Raw genomic sequence first — 15712 nt, 5'->3', positions numbered from 1 at the left:
GACAGAAATCCTGTACTAATTTTAACTTCTGCATACAAGATCCACAGAATAAGTGAGTAAAGGAGAGGTTGGACTGAGTTACATGAAGAGAGAAGAAGTCACAGTGACTGTAAGGTCAAAATCACTAAATAAATCCATTAGGTGCATCAGTAATGAAGGCTTAGTTCAGAGGAATATCTAGGAAATTTGAGGTGATGTTACGCATCTATGAATCTAGAACCACTTGGCAGAGAGGTGTCAAATACCCAAATCTCACAAATAACGGATTAATTTGTACTAAACTTGTTTTGGCTAAGTCTATGATATTAGAAAAGAAGGAGAGGGAGAAATTTATAGAAATATGAGACTTTCTGAAGAATCCTTAGACTTCACCCCTGCCATACATGTATCAGCAACCTTCATGTGAAAGAAATAGATTTAAACAAGAAGAGCAATTTATTTGCATGTGTAACTATATTTTAAGCTGAGGGTACCTTAGACTGCACAAATGCTTGCAAAGTCTGGTCTTCCACTGATTTTTTTGGATTCTGCCTTGGAGTGACGGAGTATAAAGGACAGCAAGATGACTACTCACTGTCAAACAGCCTGCAGCTTCATTAGGAGGCAGAAGCACTTTTGAATAATTTTGCTGGTACTTCTATAGTGAGAAGGACTAAGATACTTGTTAGCAATGTGCTAAGAAAACGATAAGAGTCGGTTGTCAAGTCTACCAGGAGGATGAGAGTCACTGTACACACGTGTAACAGGAAGTGAACTGGAGTCACCTCTGGCCCTCAGAACTGTACCTGCTGAGAGAGAATTTCTGTTGCTTTTAGGGGAACTGGCCAATATCCACCTGCATTTGTTGATAATAAGGCATTAAAATGAGAATTGAGGCATCTGACCTCTCACCTAAAGGTAGTTTTGACACATACAGGCTGAGCCCAAATGGGGCTGGCTATTCTTGCTCGAATTAGGCAAGAAGCAAGCCTCCAGGAAGCACGCCTTGGACCTGGCATACAGAATGTGCATACTGGATTAGGTTCTCAAGGGCAGGAGCAGATCTTCCAGTAATAACTTTGAAAGCACATACAGGCTATACTTAAGACCTGTGGTGAGGATAAAGCGATGGATGCAGTTAGGAGCATGTAGTGCTCTTGTAAAGGACCACAGTTCAGTCCACAGGACCTATGCCAGGCAGCTCATAACTGTCTATAATTCCAGCTCCAGCTGATCAGATGCCATTTTCTAGACTGCACTTATAGGCATCAACACCCATTGTGTACATAGAAATATACAAACACCAACATACACAATAAATCAAACACAAAATAAATCTTTTTAAAACTTCAATTTGCTAAGAATAAAAAAATATAAAGAAATAGCAAACCAAAAATTTCTCTAAATACTAACCTCTTGCCAAAACATTTTTTTTTTTTTTTTGAGACAGGGTTTCTCTGTAGCTTTGGAGCCTATCCTGGAACTAGCTCTTATAGACCTGACTGGCCTGGAACTCACAGAGATCCACCTGCCTCTACCTCCCAAGTGCTGGGATTAAAGGTGTGTGCCACTACTGTCCAGCTTAAAATCTCTAATTTGTATTTAAAATAAAACCTAGAAACCTGGGCTGGCTAGGGGAATATTTAAGTAGTAGAGTTCTTGCCTGTGTGGCAAATTTAGGTTCATCCCAAAGGACTAGAAAACAAATGAATAATCAGAAGCGCACTGGACTGAGCTCCCAAGGCACAGATGAAGAGCAGAAGGAGGGAGAACATGAGCAAGGAAGTCAGGACCACGAGGGGTGCACCCACCCACTGAGATGGTGGGACTGATCTAATGGGAGCTTACCAAGGCCAGCTGGACTGGGACTGAATGAGCATGTGATCAAACTGGACTCTCTAAATGTGGCTGACAATGAGGGTGGACTGAGAAGCCAATGATAATGACACTCGGTTTTTTTTTTTTTTGTTTTTTTTTTTTGACACTCGGTTTTGATTCTACTGCATGTACTGGCTTTTTGGGAGCCTAGTCTGTTTGGATACACACCTTCCTAGACCTGGATGGAGAGGGGAGGGCCTTGGACTTCCCACAGGGCAGGGCACCCTGACTTCTCTTAGGACTGGAGAGGGGGAGTGGGGGAGTGAATGGGAAACAAGAGGATGGGAGGAGGTGGAAATTTTTAATAAATAAATAAAATAATAGAAAGAGACAAACCAAGAAGATGGCTCAGCAAGTTACGGCACCTGTTGTTAAGACCAAACACCTGATCTTGAAGCCCATGACCCACATATGGAAGGATAGGGTGGATTCCTACAATCATTTTGACTTCTGTGCTTGCTGTGGCATGTTCTTGTGCCCACATATGCATGACTGTGTGAGTGTGTGTGAAACACACACACATAAATGTAATAAAAGAAGAAATGACAGAGCTGGATCTTAAAAACAGAAAGTGGGAAGGATTGATGAATTGTTGTCTACAACTATTAAAGCTATACACTTAATATTTAAAATATACTCAACTTCCTTACTTGCTAATGGTAAGCTATAAAACATTTATAAAAGGTTTCACCATTTGTATAAATACATTTTAAAATGTTAAAATGATATTTGGAAGTATAATAATTTTAAAATAACTTTCTATTTGGACAAGTACTTTGCAAAGGGTCACTTAGAATATCTAAATAAAGAAACCATAAAATTGGATTAGTAAAAGAAACAAATAAAACAGCTTGAAAATATTTGTTTAAAAAATAAGCCGGGCGGTGGTGGCGCACGCCTTTAATCCCAGCACTCGGGAGGCAGAGGCAGGCGGATCTCTGTGAGTTCGAGACCAGCCTGGTCTACAAGAGCTAGTTCCAGGACAGGCTCCAAAACCACAGAGAAACCCTGTCTCGAAAAACCAAAAAAAAAAAAAAAAAAAAAAATAAAATAAAAAATAAAAAATAGCCAGCTGTGTACAAAGGCATTGTGTGAGAAGCAGATGAACTCCCGAGTGAATGCACATTGCTGATATGAGCCCTGCCAAGCGAAGGATCCCAGTGCCCCAGACCCATGAAAGGAGAAGGCCTCTCACTGGTCGAGTGTGGATGCTTATTACTGCGCTGGAAAAAAGTAACCACCATAGCTTCTTCCTCCTGGAAGACTGCAGCATGAGATGGCTCCCTACAGTCTCTCTGTGGATATTAGCTGAACTGCATTTTCTTTCTTTTTTATTTATTTAAAAAAATATCAATACAAATTCCCACTCCCTTCCCTCCTCCCATCCCTCCACACCCCCTCCCACCCCACCCCTTCAAATACTAAGAGATGGCAAGGCACTTTGCTTTGTGTAAGGTCCAAGGCCCTCCCTACTACATCTAGGTCGAACAAGGTATATGTCCAAAGAGAATAGGATCCCGAAAGCCAGTGCATGCAGCAGAGACAAATCCCATTGCCATTGTCAGTGGCCCTTCAATCTGCTCCAACTGTCAACCACATTCAGAGGAACTAGTTTGGTCCTACGCTTGTTCCTTTCCAGTCCAGCTGGAGTTGGTGAGCTCCCATTATTAGCTCAGGTAAACTGTCTCAGTGGGTGGACCCTTCATGGTTTTGACCTCTTTGCTCATATTCTCATTCCTTCTACTCTTCAACTGGACCTTGGGAGCTCAGTCCAGTGCTCTGATGTGGGTCTCTGCCTCTGTTTCCATGAGTTGTTGGATGAAGTTTCCATAGTGATATTTAAGATAACAATCAGTCTGACAACCGGACAAGGCCAGTTCAGGCACCTTCTCCTCTACTGCTTAGGGTCCTAGCTGGGGTCATCCTTGTGGATTCCTGGGAATTTTTCTAGAACCAGGTTTCTTGCTACCCCATAATGGCTCCCTCAACTAAGATATCTCTTTCCTTGCTTTCATATCTGTTCTTCTCCATCTTGACTATCCCATTCCCTCAAGCTCTCCCCAACCCTCCCCTTCTCCCCTTCTCTTTCCCTTTTCCTCTTCCTTCTACCCCCCTCTCCCACCCGCATGCTCCCAATTTTGTCAGACGATCTTGTCTGTTTCCAATTTCCAGGTGCATCTACATATGTTTTACTTTGGGTTCACTTTATTATTTAACTTCTCTAGGATCATGAACATTGTTTATAGCTAGTATCCACTTATGAGTGAGTACATACCATATTCATTTTTTTAGAATCTGGGTTACCTCACTCAGATAGTGTTTTCTAATTCCATCCATTTGCATGCAAAATTCAAGATGCCATTTTTTTTTCTGCTGAGTAGTACTCTAATGTGTAGATTGCCACACTTTCTCTATCCATTCTTCCATTGAGGGGCATCTAGGTTGTTTCAATGTTCTGGCTATTACAAATAACGCTACTATGAACATAGTTGAACAAATGCTTTTGTAGTATGATTGAGCAACTTTTGGGTATATTCTTAAGAGTGGTATTGCTGGATCCTGAGGTAGGTTGATACCCAATTTTCTGAGAAAGTGTTTACTGATTTCCAAAGTGGTTGTGCAAGTTTGCATTCCCACCAGCAATGGATGAGTGTTCCCCTTACTCTACATCCTCTCCAGCATAAGCTATCATTAGTGTTTTTGATCTTAGCCATTGCAGAGGATATGATAGTGTACATAAGTGACCCCAAAAACTCTACCAGAGAACTTCTACAGCTGATAAATACCTGCAGTGATGTGACAGGATAAAAGATCGACTCAAAAAAATCAGTAGCCCTCCTATACACAAATAATAAAGAAGCTGAAAAGGAAATCAGAGAAACATCACCTTTCACAATAGCCACAAATAACAAAAAATATCTTGGGGTAACACTAACCAAGGAAGTGAAAGACCTATTTGACAAGAACTTTAAGGCTTTGAAGAAAGAAACTGAAGAAGATACCAGAAAATGGAAGGATCTCCCATGCTCTTAGATAGGAAGGACCAACAAAGTAAAAATGGCAATGCTACCAAAAGCAATCTATCAATGCAATCCCCATTAAAATCCCAACAAAATTCTTCACAGACCTTGATAGAAAAATAATCAACTTTATTTGGGAAAAAAAAAACAGGATAGGCAAAACAATCCTGTACAATAAAGGAACTTCCGGAGGCATCACCATCCCTGACATCAAGCTCTATTACAGAGCTACAGTAATGAAAATAGCTTGGTATTGGCATAAAAACAGAGATGTTGAACAATGGAATTAAATTGAAGACCCAAATATTAATCCACACACCTATGGACACCTGATTTTTGATAAAGAAGCTAAAATTATACAATGGAAAAAAGAAAGCATCTTCAACAAATGGTGCAAATGGTGCTGGCATAACTGGATATCAACATGAAGAAGAATGAAAATAGATCCATATCTATTACCATTTGGACTCAAGTCCAAATGAATTAAAGACCTCAATATAAATCTGACCACACTGAATCTGATAGAAGAGAAAGTTGGAAGTATCCTTTAATGCATGGGCACATGAGACCACTTCTTAAATATAACCCAGTAGCAGAGACACTAAGAGCAACAATAACTAAATGGGACCTCCTGAAACTGAAAACTCCTGTAAAGCAAAGGACACTGTCACTAAGACAAAAAGGCAGCCTACTGAATGGGAAAAGATCTTCACCAACCTCACATCAGACAAAGGACTGATCTCCAAAATACATAAAGAACTCAAGAAATTAGACATTAAAATTCTAAATAACCCAATTAAAAACTGGGGTACTGAACCAAACAGAGAATTCTCAACAGAAGAATCTCAAATGGCCAAAAAGTACTTAAGGAAATGTTAAACTTCCTTAGATATCAGGGAAATTCAAATCAGGACAACTCTGAGTATGCTAGAGCCATTGGCCAAGCAGTGTTGTAATTAATATAATTTCTGAGTGATTATTTTGGGCGGTCGGGAAATGAATGAGCAGTATCTGACTATAGCTCTGCTGTTCCCACAGCTACACCCTGGCTTATAAATCAGATCAGAAGGGGAAAAGGAGGCACAGTTACTTCCCCTCCTCTCTCTGCATTTCAATCTAGTCATGTTTCAATAAAGGATTAATTATGACAAATCTTTTTGTTATTGAGACATCTACATATGTCACCTGTGGGTTGTAACTCCATTTCACATGGATTATATACCAGTTATTTATTTACATTACGATTTATAACAGTAGCAAAATTACTGTTATGAAGTAGCAACAGAAATAATTTTATGGTTGGGGGTAACCATACCATGAGGAACTGTATTAAACAGTCAGAGCATTAGGAAGGTTGAGAACAACTGAAATGTAACATTCGCTCTGGTCCTCAATGACCCTTGACTATCTGACAAAACCACAGCTGAGGAGCTACTGACAGTTGGAGGAAGAAGAGCCAGTTTTCGTTAGAGGTGTTTCCCCTTACAGGTTGGCCATGATCCAGTGTGCCCACACTGGAGGAATATATGGGCAGCATACACTGGACTCAGTGGGTTATTAATAAGAAAAAAAAGAAGAGGGCAGGATGTTGCAGGGGATCTGGACAGGTCTAGAAATCATATTTTATTCTGTTGTTACACTCTTCAAGAAAGGAAGTTGGGTTCCCTGAATTCCACGTGAAGATAAGAAGAGGGCAAGAACTACATTATCTTGACAGAAATCAAGATTGGTCATATGAGGCTAAGGGAGAAACCCCTTCAAAGCAAGCTTCCCCAAAAATGGAGACAACACCACAGTGAATTTTCAAACTCAGTTATGTCCTAGAAGTTTAAAATGTCACTCAAAGTGAAGAGAATGAATATAAACCACACAGAACCTGAGTTCAGAAGGCAGCCACGGCTGGCAGAGAAGGTATGGTGGGTGACCCAAGGCCATCAACCTCGTTATTGTAAACCTTGGCAACATCAAGTGTAACAGCATACCATAAAGAAACAAGCTCAGTCAACCACAGCCAAACACAGAAACACCTGTTCTTACAGGAAATGCCACCAGGGGTGTACTAATGATTACCATTTTCCTAAATGAAGAGATAACATGTAAAGTAGACCTAATGTTTTCAACTTACTTTAAGCAAGGTACATTATCACGAAGCCCATCAGAAGAGCTGCTACTGGTGGACGGATGAGACTGAGGAGGAGTGGGCTGAGGGTTGGAGCTGCCCACGGGGGTGGACAAAGGTGGCGGCTGCTCACCCTCTGGCGTTTCCACATCATTTATTTCATATAACAGTCGAACTTCAAGCATCTGTCATAAAAGAATGGCTGTTTACCTATTCCTAATAATTAAAAAAAAACTTGTAATATAACATACCAGAAGGAATATCTTTAAAATTTAAGGTTTAAAAACGCTATATTTCTAGAGATAAAAGAAAAAAAAAAGAGTTTCTACTCAACCTTTAAAAACCGTGTGCCTGGGTGGGAATTCACACATGCACACGTGTGCATAATGGTTTAGACTCTATGGGATACCAACAGTTGATATTCCTTAAATAAAAGACATAGCATACTTAAAAATTCAGATAGTACATTAATATATATGCGAACGTGCTATTTTCACAAACTAGATGGCAGCATAAATACTGAGATGCTTTCACATTTTTTATGTACAAGAATATTATTTAATAAATAATTTTTAAAAGCTTAAAAATATCAAACAACTGACAAGGAAAACAGTGAAGAGGTGATTACCGGAATGACTTCTGTAACTACTTCCTGCTTGCTGAATCTATAGACGATGACATGAGCTGACACTCCAGCTATGCACAGCATTCTGCTCTCTGGGCACCAGGAGATGATCTGAATGGCGTATGGATCTTCATCTACAATGTCGGTGTTTGGTCTGTCATCTTTATTTCTTGACTTTTCAAATACTTTAGACGTTTTTAATTTATAAAGTACTTGTAGAGTTACTAGGAGAAAGTATATTATAAATTTTAGCTGAAAATAAAAAAAAATGCTAGTTCTTCTCTGCCAGCCCTTGCAGCTATTCCTTGTGCATATCCATTTTTGTGACCCCCTGCCAACCCATAAATCTCTCTCTACCAGGGACCAACAGCTCTCATACTTGGCTGGGATTTAGTCTCCCCACCCCCACCCCAGATGCCACAGTCGGCTAGAACTCAGACTGGGAAACAGCAAGCAAAGACCGGAATAAGCACCCAGCAAAGATAAGAGCAGATATCTACAAGAAATACTCTAACTATCATAACCATAGATACTTAGATTCCAGTGCAAAATCCCAAGGATGGAGAACCATGATAATGATAGCAACCGTGGGAACCTACCTCCTTCACAAGGCAGCAAACCTACTGTAACAAGAACCCAGAAAACTAACTTAGCTAAATCACAACACAAAGACTTAAAAATAACAGTCATGAAAATGTTCAAGCACATTAAAAAGGAATGGGATGAATGCCCCAATGAAGACTGAACATATAAACAGACAATTGATGAGACAATGGAAATAGTTCAAGAAATGAAAGTATAATTTAATAAAGAAATAGGAAAACTAAAGGAGACGCAAACTAGAATCAAACTCAGGAAGTCAAACAAAAATCTCACCTATAGCTTAGAAGACATGAAATAAGAGAATTTCAAGTCTTGAAGACAAGGTAGAACTGGGTAGGTCAGTTAAATTAAAAAAAAATCATGAACAGACCATCCAGGTAATCTGGGACACCGTGCAAAGACCCAATCTACAAATTACTGGGATAATGAAGGGAGAAAATATCCAGGTCAAAGACTCAGAAAGAATTATTTAACAAATTCAGAGAAGCAAAGTTACCCAGTCTAAAGAAAGAGATGCCTATCAAATTAAAGAAACAGACTGAATACAAGATAGGCAGTGTCAGAAAAGAAATTCTCCGTAACACATAATAACAAAATAATAAATGTGTAGAACAAAAAAAGAATATTAAATTTTTTAAGGTAATAAAAAGCAAGTAACATAAAGGCACGCACATGGAAATAACTCCTGACTCTCAAGGAAGACTCTGAAAATCAGAAGGGTCTAGAAAGATTTTGTATAAGCTCTGAAAGACTACAGATGCCAGACTAGACTCCCATACCCACCCAAACTACCAATCACAACTGATGAAAAAAACCCTCAGGATAAAAGCAGTTTAAGGAACTGCTGATCATCAATCCAGCACTACACAAGCACCACAAAACAACGTCAGTCTAAAGAGGATTACTGTATCTAAGAGGACACAAGGAATAAACTGTCCTAGAGTAATTCATCAAAAGTGGGGCAAAAAACACTGAGACCACCGCAACAAAGTATCAGGAACGTACAGATATGTCACCGATAATTCTCAATATTAGTGATCTTGATTCCTAATAAAAAGACACTGACTAGCAGACTGGATTAGAAACATGATCCATCTTTTTGATGCATTCTAGAGATATACCTCACCATCAAGGACAGAAATCTACTGAGGGTAAAAGGACAGAAAAGGTATTCCAAGGAAATGTGCTTAAAATGAGCTAGGGAAGGACACTACATATGTGTTAAAGGAAAATTTCACTAAGAGCTATTGCAAGTCTAAACACTTCTACACCACATACAAGTTCAGAAGCACCACTGTAGATAACAATCACATGGTGACCCCCATAAAGAGATAGCAAACGACTTCAACATCTTACTCTTGCCAACGAACGGGTCAAGAATTAAGTAGGGAAACGCTGGAGCTAACTGTTGTCAGAAATGAACTGGACTTAACAGACACCTTCAGAATATTTCATTTAAGCACTAAAGAATCTACTTTCTTCTCAGCAGCCCATGGACATTTCTCCAAAACTGAGCACATGTTAGGATACAAAGAAGTCTTAAGAGACACAGAAAGCTGAAATAGCACTTGCATCCTCCTTGAACACCGTGGATCACAGCTGCACACTAACAACAAAAGAAGCGGCAGGGAGTAAACAAAGTCATGGAAATTGAACACTTTATTACTGAATGAAAACTGGGTAAAGAAAGAAATCAAGTAGGAAATTACAAACATTTTATAACTGAATGAATGTAAGAACACAGCACACACCCACGCTCATGGAGCAATGACACTGGCTCTAAGAAGGATGTACATAACACTAAGACAGAACTAAGCGCTACACCAACAGCCGGCAGAAACTGCATATTAATATCTTATTTATGACACACTTGAAAGTTCTAAGAAAAACAAGAAGAAATAGTACTCAAATGACAAGAAATGAATTATCAAACAAGAGAAGAAATCAATGAACAAGAAACAAACAAACCCAATACAAAGAATCAAGGAAACAAAGATTTGGATATTTGAGAATATCAACAAACTTCTAGCCAAATAAAAAAAAGACACAGAGAGAAGATCCAAATTAATAAAATTAGATGTCAAAATGGAGGAATTACTGAGGAAATTTAATAGAGAATTTTAAGGACATAAGTTAAAAAATCTCTTCTCCATCAATCTAAAATACCTTAAAGAAATTGATGAATTTCTAGATACATATGATCCACTAAAATTAAAATGAAATAAATGATTTATACAGATTCATAATCCATAGAGAAACTGAAGCAGTATTAAAAGATTCTCAACCAAAAAAAGCCTGGGCACAGATGGTTCAGTTCAGTATTCTAATGACCTTCAAAGAGGAGCTAATGCCATTACTACTCAGATTATTCCACTAGATAGAAACTGAAGAAATACTTCCCCATTTGTTTTACAAAGCCATTATTACTCTCATACCAAAACCATATAAAGACCCAACAACAGAAAAAAAGACAAACACTCCTTTCAAACATATATTCAAAAAATGTCAATAAAATACTTCGAAGCTGAATACAAGAACACATCAAAAAATGATTATCCACCATGAACAAACTGGCTTCATTCCAGAGATGCAGCAATGGCTCAGCTAGATTAACAAGTAATCCACCACATAAACAAGACTAGAAGACAAAACTGCACAATCATTTTATTAGATGGAGATAAGTTTTTTGACCAAACCTTTCATGATAAAAGTCCTGGAGAGACTCAGAATAATGGAACAAACCTCAGCACAATAAAGTCAATTTATAGCAAGCCTATAGCCAACATCATTCTAAATGTAGAAAAACTCAAAGCAGTTCCGCTAAAATCAGAAACAAGACAAGGATATTCTTTTCATAGCTATTCAATATAATCCTCGAAGTCTTGATCACAGTAAGACACCTGAAGGAGAGCATAAAGAGATGTGCACAGGAAAGGGAAAGTAAAGGCATCTTTATTTTCAGACGTATTGTTTTATACACAACAGACCCTAAAAACCCCACCAGGAAACTTCTATAAATACTTCAACAAAGTATCAGGATACAAAATTCACACACACACACACACACACACACACACACACACACAGACACACACAGCTTTCCTATACACAAATGACAGACAGTGAAGAAATCAGGGAAACAGTACCTTTCACAATCACCTCAAAACAACAAACAGCAAACACCCAAAACAAAACAAAAAAACTTGGAATAGCTCTAACCAAACAAGTGAAAGACTTGAATAATAAAAAGTGTAAGATACTGAAGAATAAAGTTGAAGACAATATCAGAATATGCTGGAAAGACCTCCCATGCTCATGGGTCAGGAAGATTAATATTGTGAAAATGGCTATCATACCAAAAGCTATCTAGATTCAATGTAATTCCCATCAAAATTCTCAGAATTCTTCACAGAATTTGGAATAAATAAATAAACAGACAAAAACCTCAAAAACAAGAAAATTTCTACATTTTATGTAGAAACATAAAATGTTCAGGATAACTAAAATAATTCTATTTTGTTGGTTGTTATTGTTGTTGTTTGTTTTTTCAAACAGGGTCTGTCTATACAGTCCTAGCTGTTCTGGAACTCACTCTGTAGACCAAGCTGGTCTACAGAGGTGTACATGCCTCTGTCTCTGGAAAGCTGGAACTCAGTCTTGTTCATCTCAGTGGTAGATGGCCACTACCTGGATTAAAATAATTTGGAATAATAAGAGAACTTCTAGGTACCACCACCATTGATTTCACACTGTATAGTGGAGCTATAGTAATAAAAACAGCATGGTATTGCCATAAAAACCAGACATGTTGACAAGAAATAAAAGATTAAGATATAAGTCCGCACACCTACAGATACCAGAGGTTTTACAAAGAAGTCAAAGTTGTACACTGAAGAAAAGACAGCAACTTCAACAAATGGTGCTGGTCAAAGTACATAGTTACACGTAGAAGAATGAAAATAGATCCATATCTATTATCCAGCACAAAACTCAACTCCCATAGAAGGCAGGCAGTTATTAAGGGGCAAGGATGGGAGGAGAAGAATTTCCAAGGAAAAGGAACTATCACCGAACTACAAACTCTGTGACCTACAACGACTGCCTGCAAAGCACCCTGGTGCAATAGTGGCACAAAGAGCTGGAAAGGAATCAACCACTTTTTTTTTTAAAATTGGATTTAAGCCTACTTGATGGCATAGAGCCCATACCCAGCACTGCTAAATTGGTCAAGAACCCGAGAGTGGCTAGGACACGGGCCGAGGGAAGGAGATAGTACTGCTCTACTGGTAAGTGACACAGGAAGAAGCTGACTCAGAACGACACGCTGTTTCACCCATACGCCAGCGCTGTGCCCATCTCTGATCAGAGACGCTTCTTCCTGCATTAGATGGTGATTAACAAAGACACCCACAATTGGACGATGTGTAGAGTGAAAGACGTTAGCACTTAGCCCTAGAGGTGAGGGCTGTCTCAAATCTTTCCTCTCAAGGCTTAAGGTGCTAACGCACACATGAACTCACAGAGACTATGACAGCAAACATAATTGCTGCACAGGTTCAAACCAGACAAAGTCCCAGCATGGAGAAGGAAAGCAGACACAAAACCCAACCCTCACCAAAAGCTATTCCCAAGTGTTACATGCTGGGAAAGAGAAAAGCAGTATTCTCCAGTAGTGATATAAACCATGCTCCAGGGTAGGCCCAGGAATATTTGGCCAATATAAAATGACTCCATTGTGTGTGTGTGTGTGTGCGTGCGCATGTGGGGGTGCTTTTTGTTTTGTTTTGGAATTCTTTTTGTTATGATTTTATTACTTTCTAAAATTTTTGGAGAGGCGGCATGAACTTTTAGATGCATCGGGAGGCAGGAAGGATCTGGGCAGAGCTGAGGGAGGGTAAAGAATATAACCAAAATATAATATGAAAAAAATCTGTCAAATCTTTAAAAACCAAATATAACAGCTAATTATCATGTTATGAAAAAGCCTATATTTACTAAATCATATTTTCATTTCTCTATCTATTTTCCAGCATACTATATATTCAGACATTTCCACCATTACAAAGGATTTAGATAGCCTGAAGAAAAACTTCAAAAGGAAACCGGAGCAAAATCTTTACTGTAAAATATGGAGAACGTATTTATTCCCCGAAATGACATTCTCTATATAAACTTTCTCCCAAAAGGCACCAGTATTATCAAACATCCCTATAAAGCACCAGCTCTCCTGAGTTAGGTGATTTCCATAAATGCTTGCTATAAATGGTCTCCAATCTCTAAAGGTGTCTCTTCCCTCTTTAATACTATCTAATCACAAGGTCTGTTCATAAGGACAATATAATCTCTTGTGATAGTAGTTTAGAACTGGATAGAAGCATTATCTAATTTGAAATATATTTTCATGTCTATTTTTGACTTTTAAAGAGGCGTTCTGAAGATATTTGAAGAGATTGGAACACTGTTGAGAATTATTATTGGGCTTACTAATAACATTAACATATCTGGATTCTTCAAAATTCTCAACTCACATATTTGATAATTCTATATTGAGCTGATAATCTAGTACTTTCAAGACTAATGCTGTTTGCACAATTATTGAAATCAATATGTATAAGGGCGAAGGCAATGAAACATGACCAACAGTTAAATATTCAAAGCACTTACTTGCAGAAGCATCCCAGAACTTAACTGACCCATCAGCATGCCTAGGACCAAGAAAGGAGAGAAGAATGTGATGAAAAAGGAAAAAGCCAACACAGAAAACCAGTTACATTGTTACTTGTCAGCACACTCATTCACAAGGACCAGTGAGAGTAGACACCTGGGAGAAGCACATCTCACCAGTAACTTGCTTTTCATTATACTCTAACACTGAGGGAAGCTTACCTTACCAAATGAGTTAAAATTCAAACTGTCCTAAGAAGCATATTAGCAATTAGTTACTTAATTGGCAAAAAATATACTTTCACTTACCCTGTAATAATTATTTCTGGGTAACTTTGAGCACCCAAGCCCCAATTACCTCCATTGATGGGCCATTCCTATAAAAAAAAATTGGAAATTGTCTTCAAAATATATATTCTAGATAGTAGATATGTAGCATACAATGTATAGGAATATTATATAGGTATGAACATAGTACACATAATTTACTCCTAAAAATAATATCCCAAAAAGCTAACAGTGTTCCCAATACCTCAAGGTGAGAAATTTAAAATAATACTATGTTACATTAAACAGTGAACTCAGGTTTGGTACCTTTTTGCTGTAGCCTTGACGTTTCTGTCTAGCTCCAACAGAATAAAGTGCAGGAATGAGGTCCACAGGACAATCAGCAAAATATTCACAACATGTAACAGGGGACTCGTGTATGCTCAAAGGGTAGGGATTCTCAAATATAGGGTATCTTTAACAATAGGAATAGGAAAAAGAAAACCATTACACATTGTAATCTGTGACAATGTAACACAACCATGAAGACATTACTACACATTCTACTAAGATTACACTGATTTACTTTATGTAAGTATGAAAAAACATTTAAGAGTTTTATTACAGAAGATGATCTTTTATCACCAATAAACAGAAAAACAATGGTTATACCTATATATCACTACTACACACAAAACTGCATGCTACATATGTATTTGTCTTATTGCTTCTTACACCCAACTATGGTACATTTTCCTGAAAAAAAAAAGGCTTAATGTGTCAGCTAGGCAGTAGCTGAGGCAGGACTCAAACAGCTTAAAACAACAGACATCATAGATCAAATTCCTCACCTACCGCCGCACACCTCACATCAATTTCAACTCTCTTTCTTCTCCATCAATGTGATACCTCTTCCAATATCAGACCCAGAAAGCTGTTTTGTTTTAAACATGAATGTAAGTCGCTGAACTGAGAGAGTAAGCGCAGAGCACGTCTCTGGGTCTATCGAGGCCATCTCCAGAGAGGGCTAATTAAAGGGGGAAGACTCACTCTGATGGGTTAGGGTCAGTACAGGTCCCCTGCTCTCTGGTGGCGGGGAACTTGTGAGCCTAACTTTGCTTAGGCCTTCCTTCCTGCAATGGTAAATTGCTGCCCACACCAATGTGAGCCCACAGCAAGGGGCCAAACCCTCTCAAACACTGATGGAGAAATAAAGACTTTCTCTCTGAAGAGTTTTCTCTCAGGCAGCTTGAGACACTGCCAAAAAGCTAACACATTTTAGTTCAGTATAAGTCTAAATTGTAACTTTACTTTTCATAGTTTTTAAGACATGAAGCCAGGAACACTAAAGTTGGCCATGAGGTTCCCTTGTTTTCTGGTTATGTAATTAATTTATCAAGATAAGCAAAAAAATGCTTCAGTCATGAAGTTAGTAAATTCTGTCTAGACACAGAGTAATGTGTCTAAAACTAAAAGCACAGCAATGTCACGTAGAATGTCATTAGTTTCTTTAAAATATCTGGAAAAAACCTAGGCACTAGCTGACATAATTAAAAA

General features: G+C 38.4%; 1 protein-coding gene across 5 annotated transcripts in view; it reads right to left on the bottom strand.

Moving 5' to 3' along the window:
• Stxbp5 (syntaxin binding protein 5) overlaps window positions 1–15712 on the bottom strand; it is a 140077-nt gene that overhangs the window by 40047 nt on the left and 84318 nt on the right. For all 5 annotated transcript variants that reach the window (XM_075949144.1, XM_075949118.1, XM_075949135.1 and 2 more), the window contains exons 12-16: window positions 14483–14630; window positions 14198–14265; window positions 13889–13929; window positions 7625–7845; window positions 7003–7181 (exon numbers count right to left, since the gene is read on the bottom strand). In XM_075949144.1, coding sequence (XP_075805259.1) covers window positions 7003–7181; window positions 7625–7845; window positions 13889–13929; window positions 14198–14265; window positions 14483–14630 — 657 coding nt within the window. The remainder of the gene's footprint in view (window positions 1–7002; window positions 7182–7624; window positions 7846–13888; window positions 13930–14197; window positions 14266–14482; window positions 14631–15712) is intronic.

The sequence above is a fragment of the Microtus pennsylvanicus genome, chromosome 1 (assembly GCF_037038515.1).
Source record: "Microtus pennsylvanicus isolate mMicPen1 chromosome 1, mMicPen1.hap1, whole genome shotgun sequence".
In the NCBI taxonomy this organism is placed as follows: domain Eukaryota; kingdom Metazoa; phylum Chordata; class Mammalia; order Rodentia; family Cricetidae; genus Microtus; species Microtus pennsylvanicus.
This window is presented reverse-complemented; position numbering and strand designations above follow the sequence as displayed.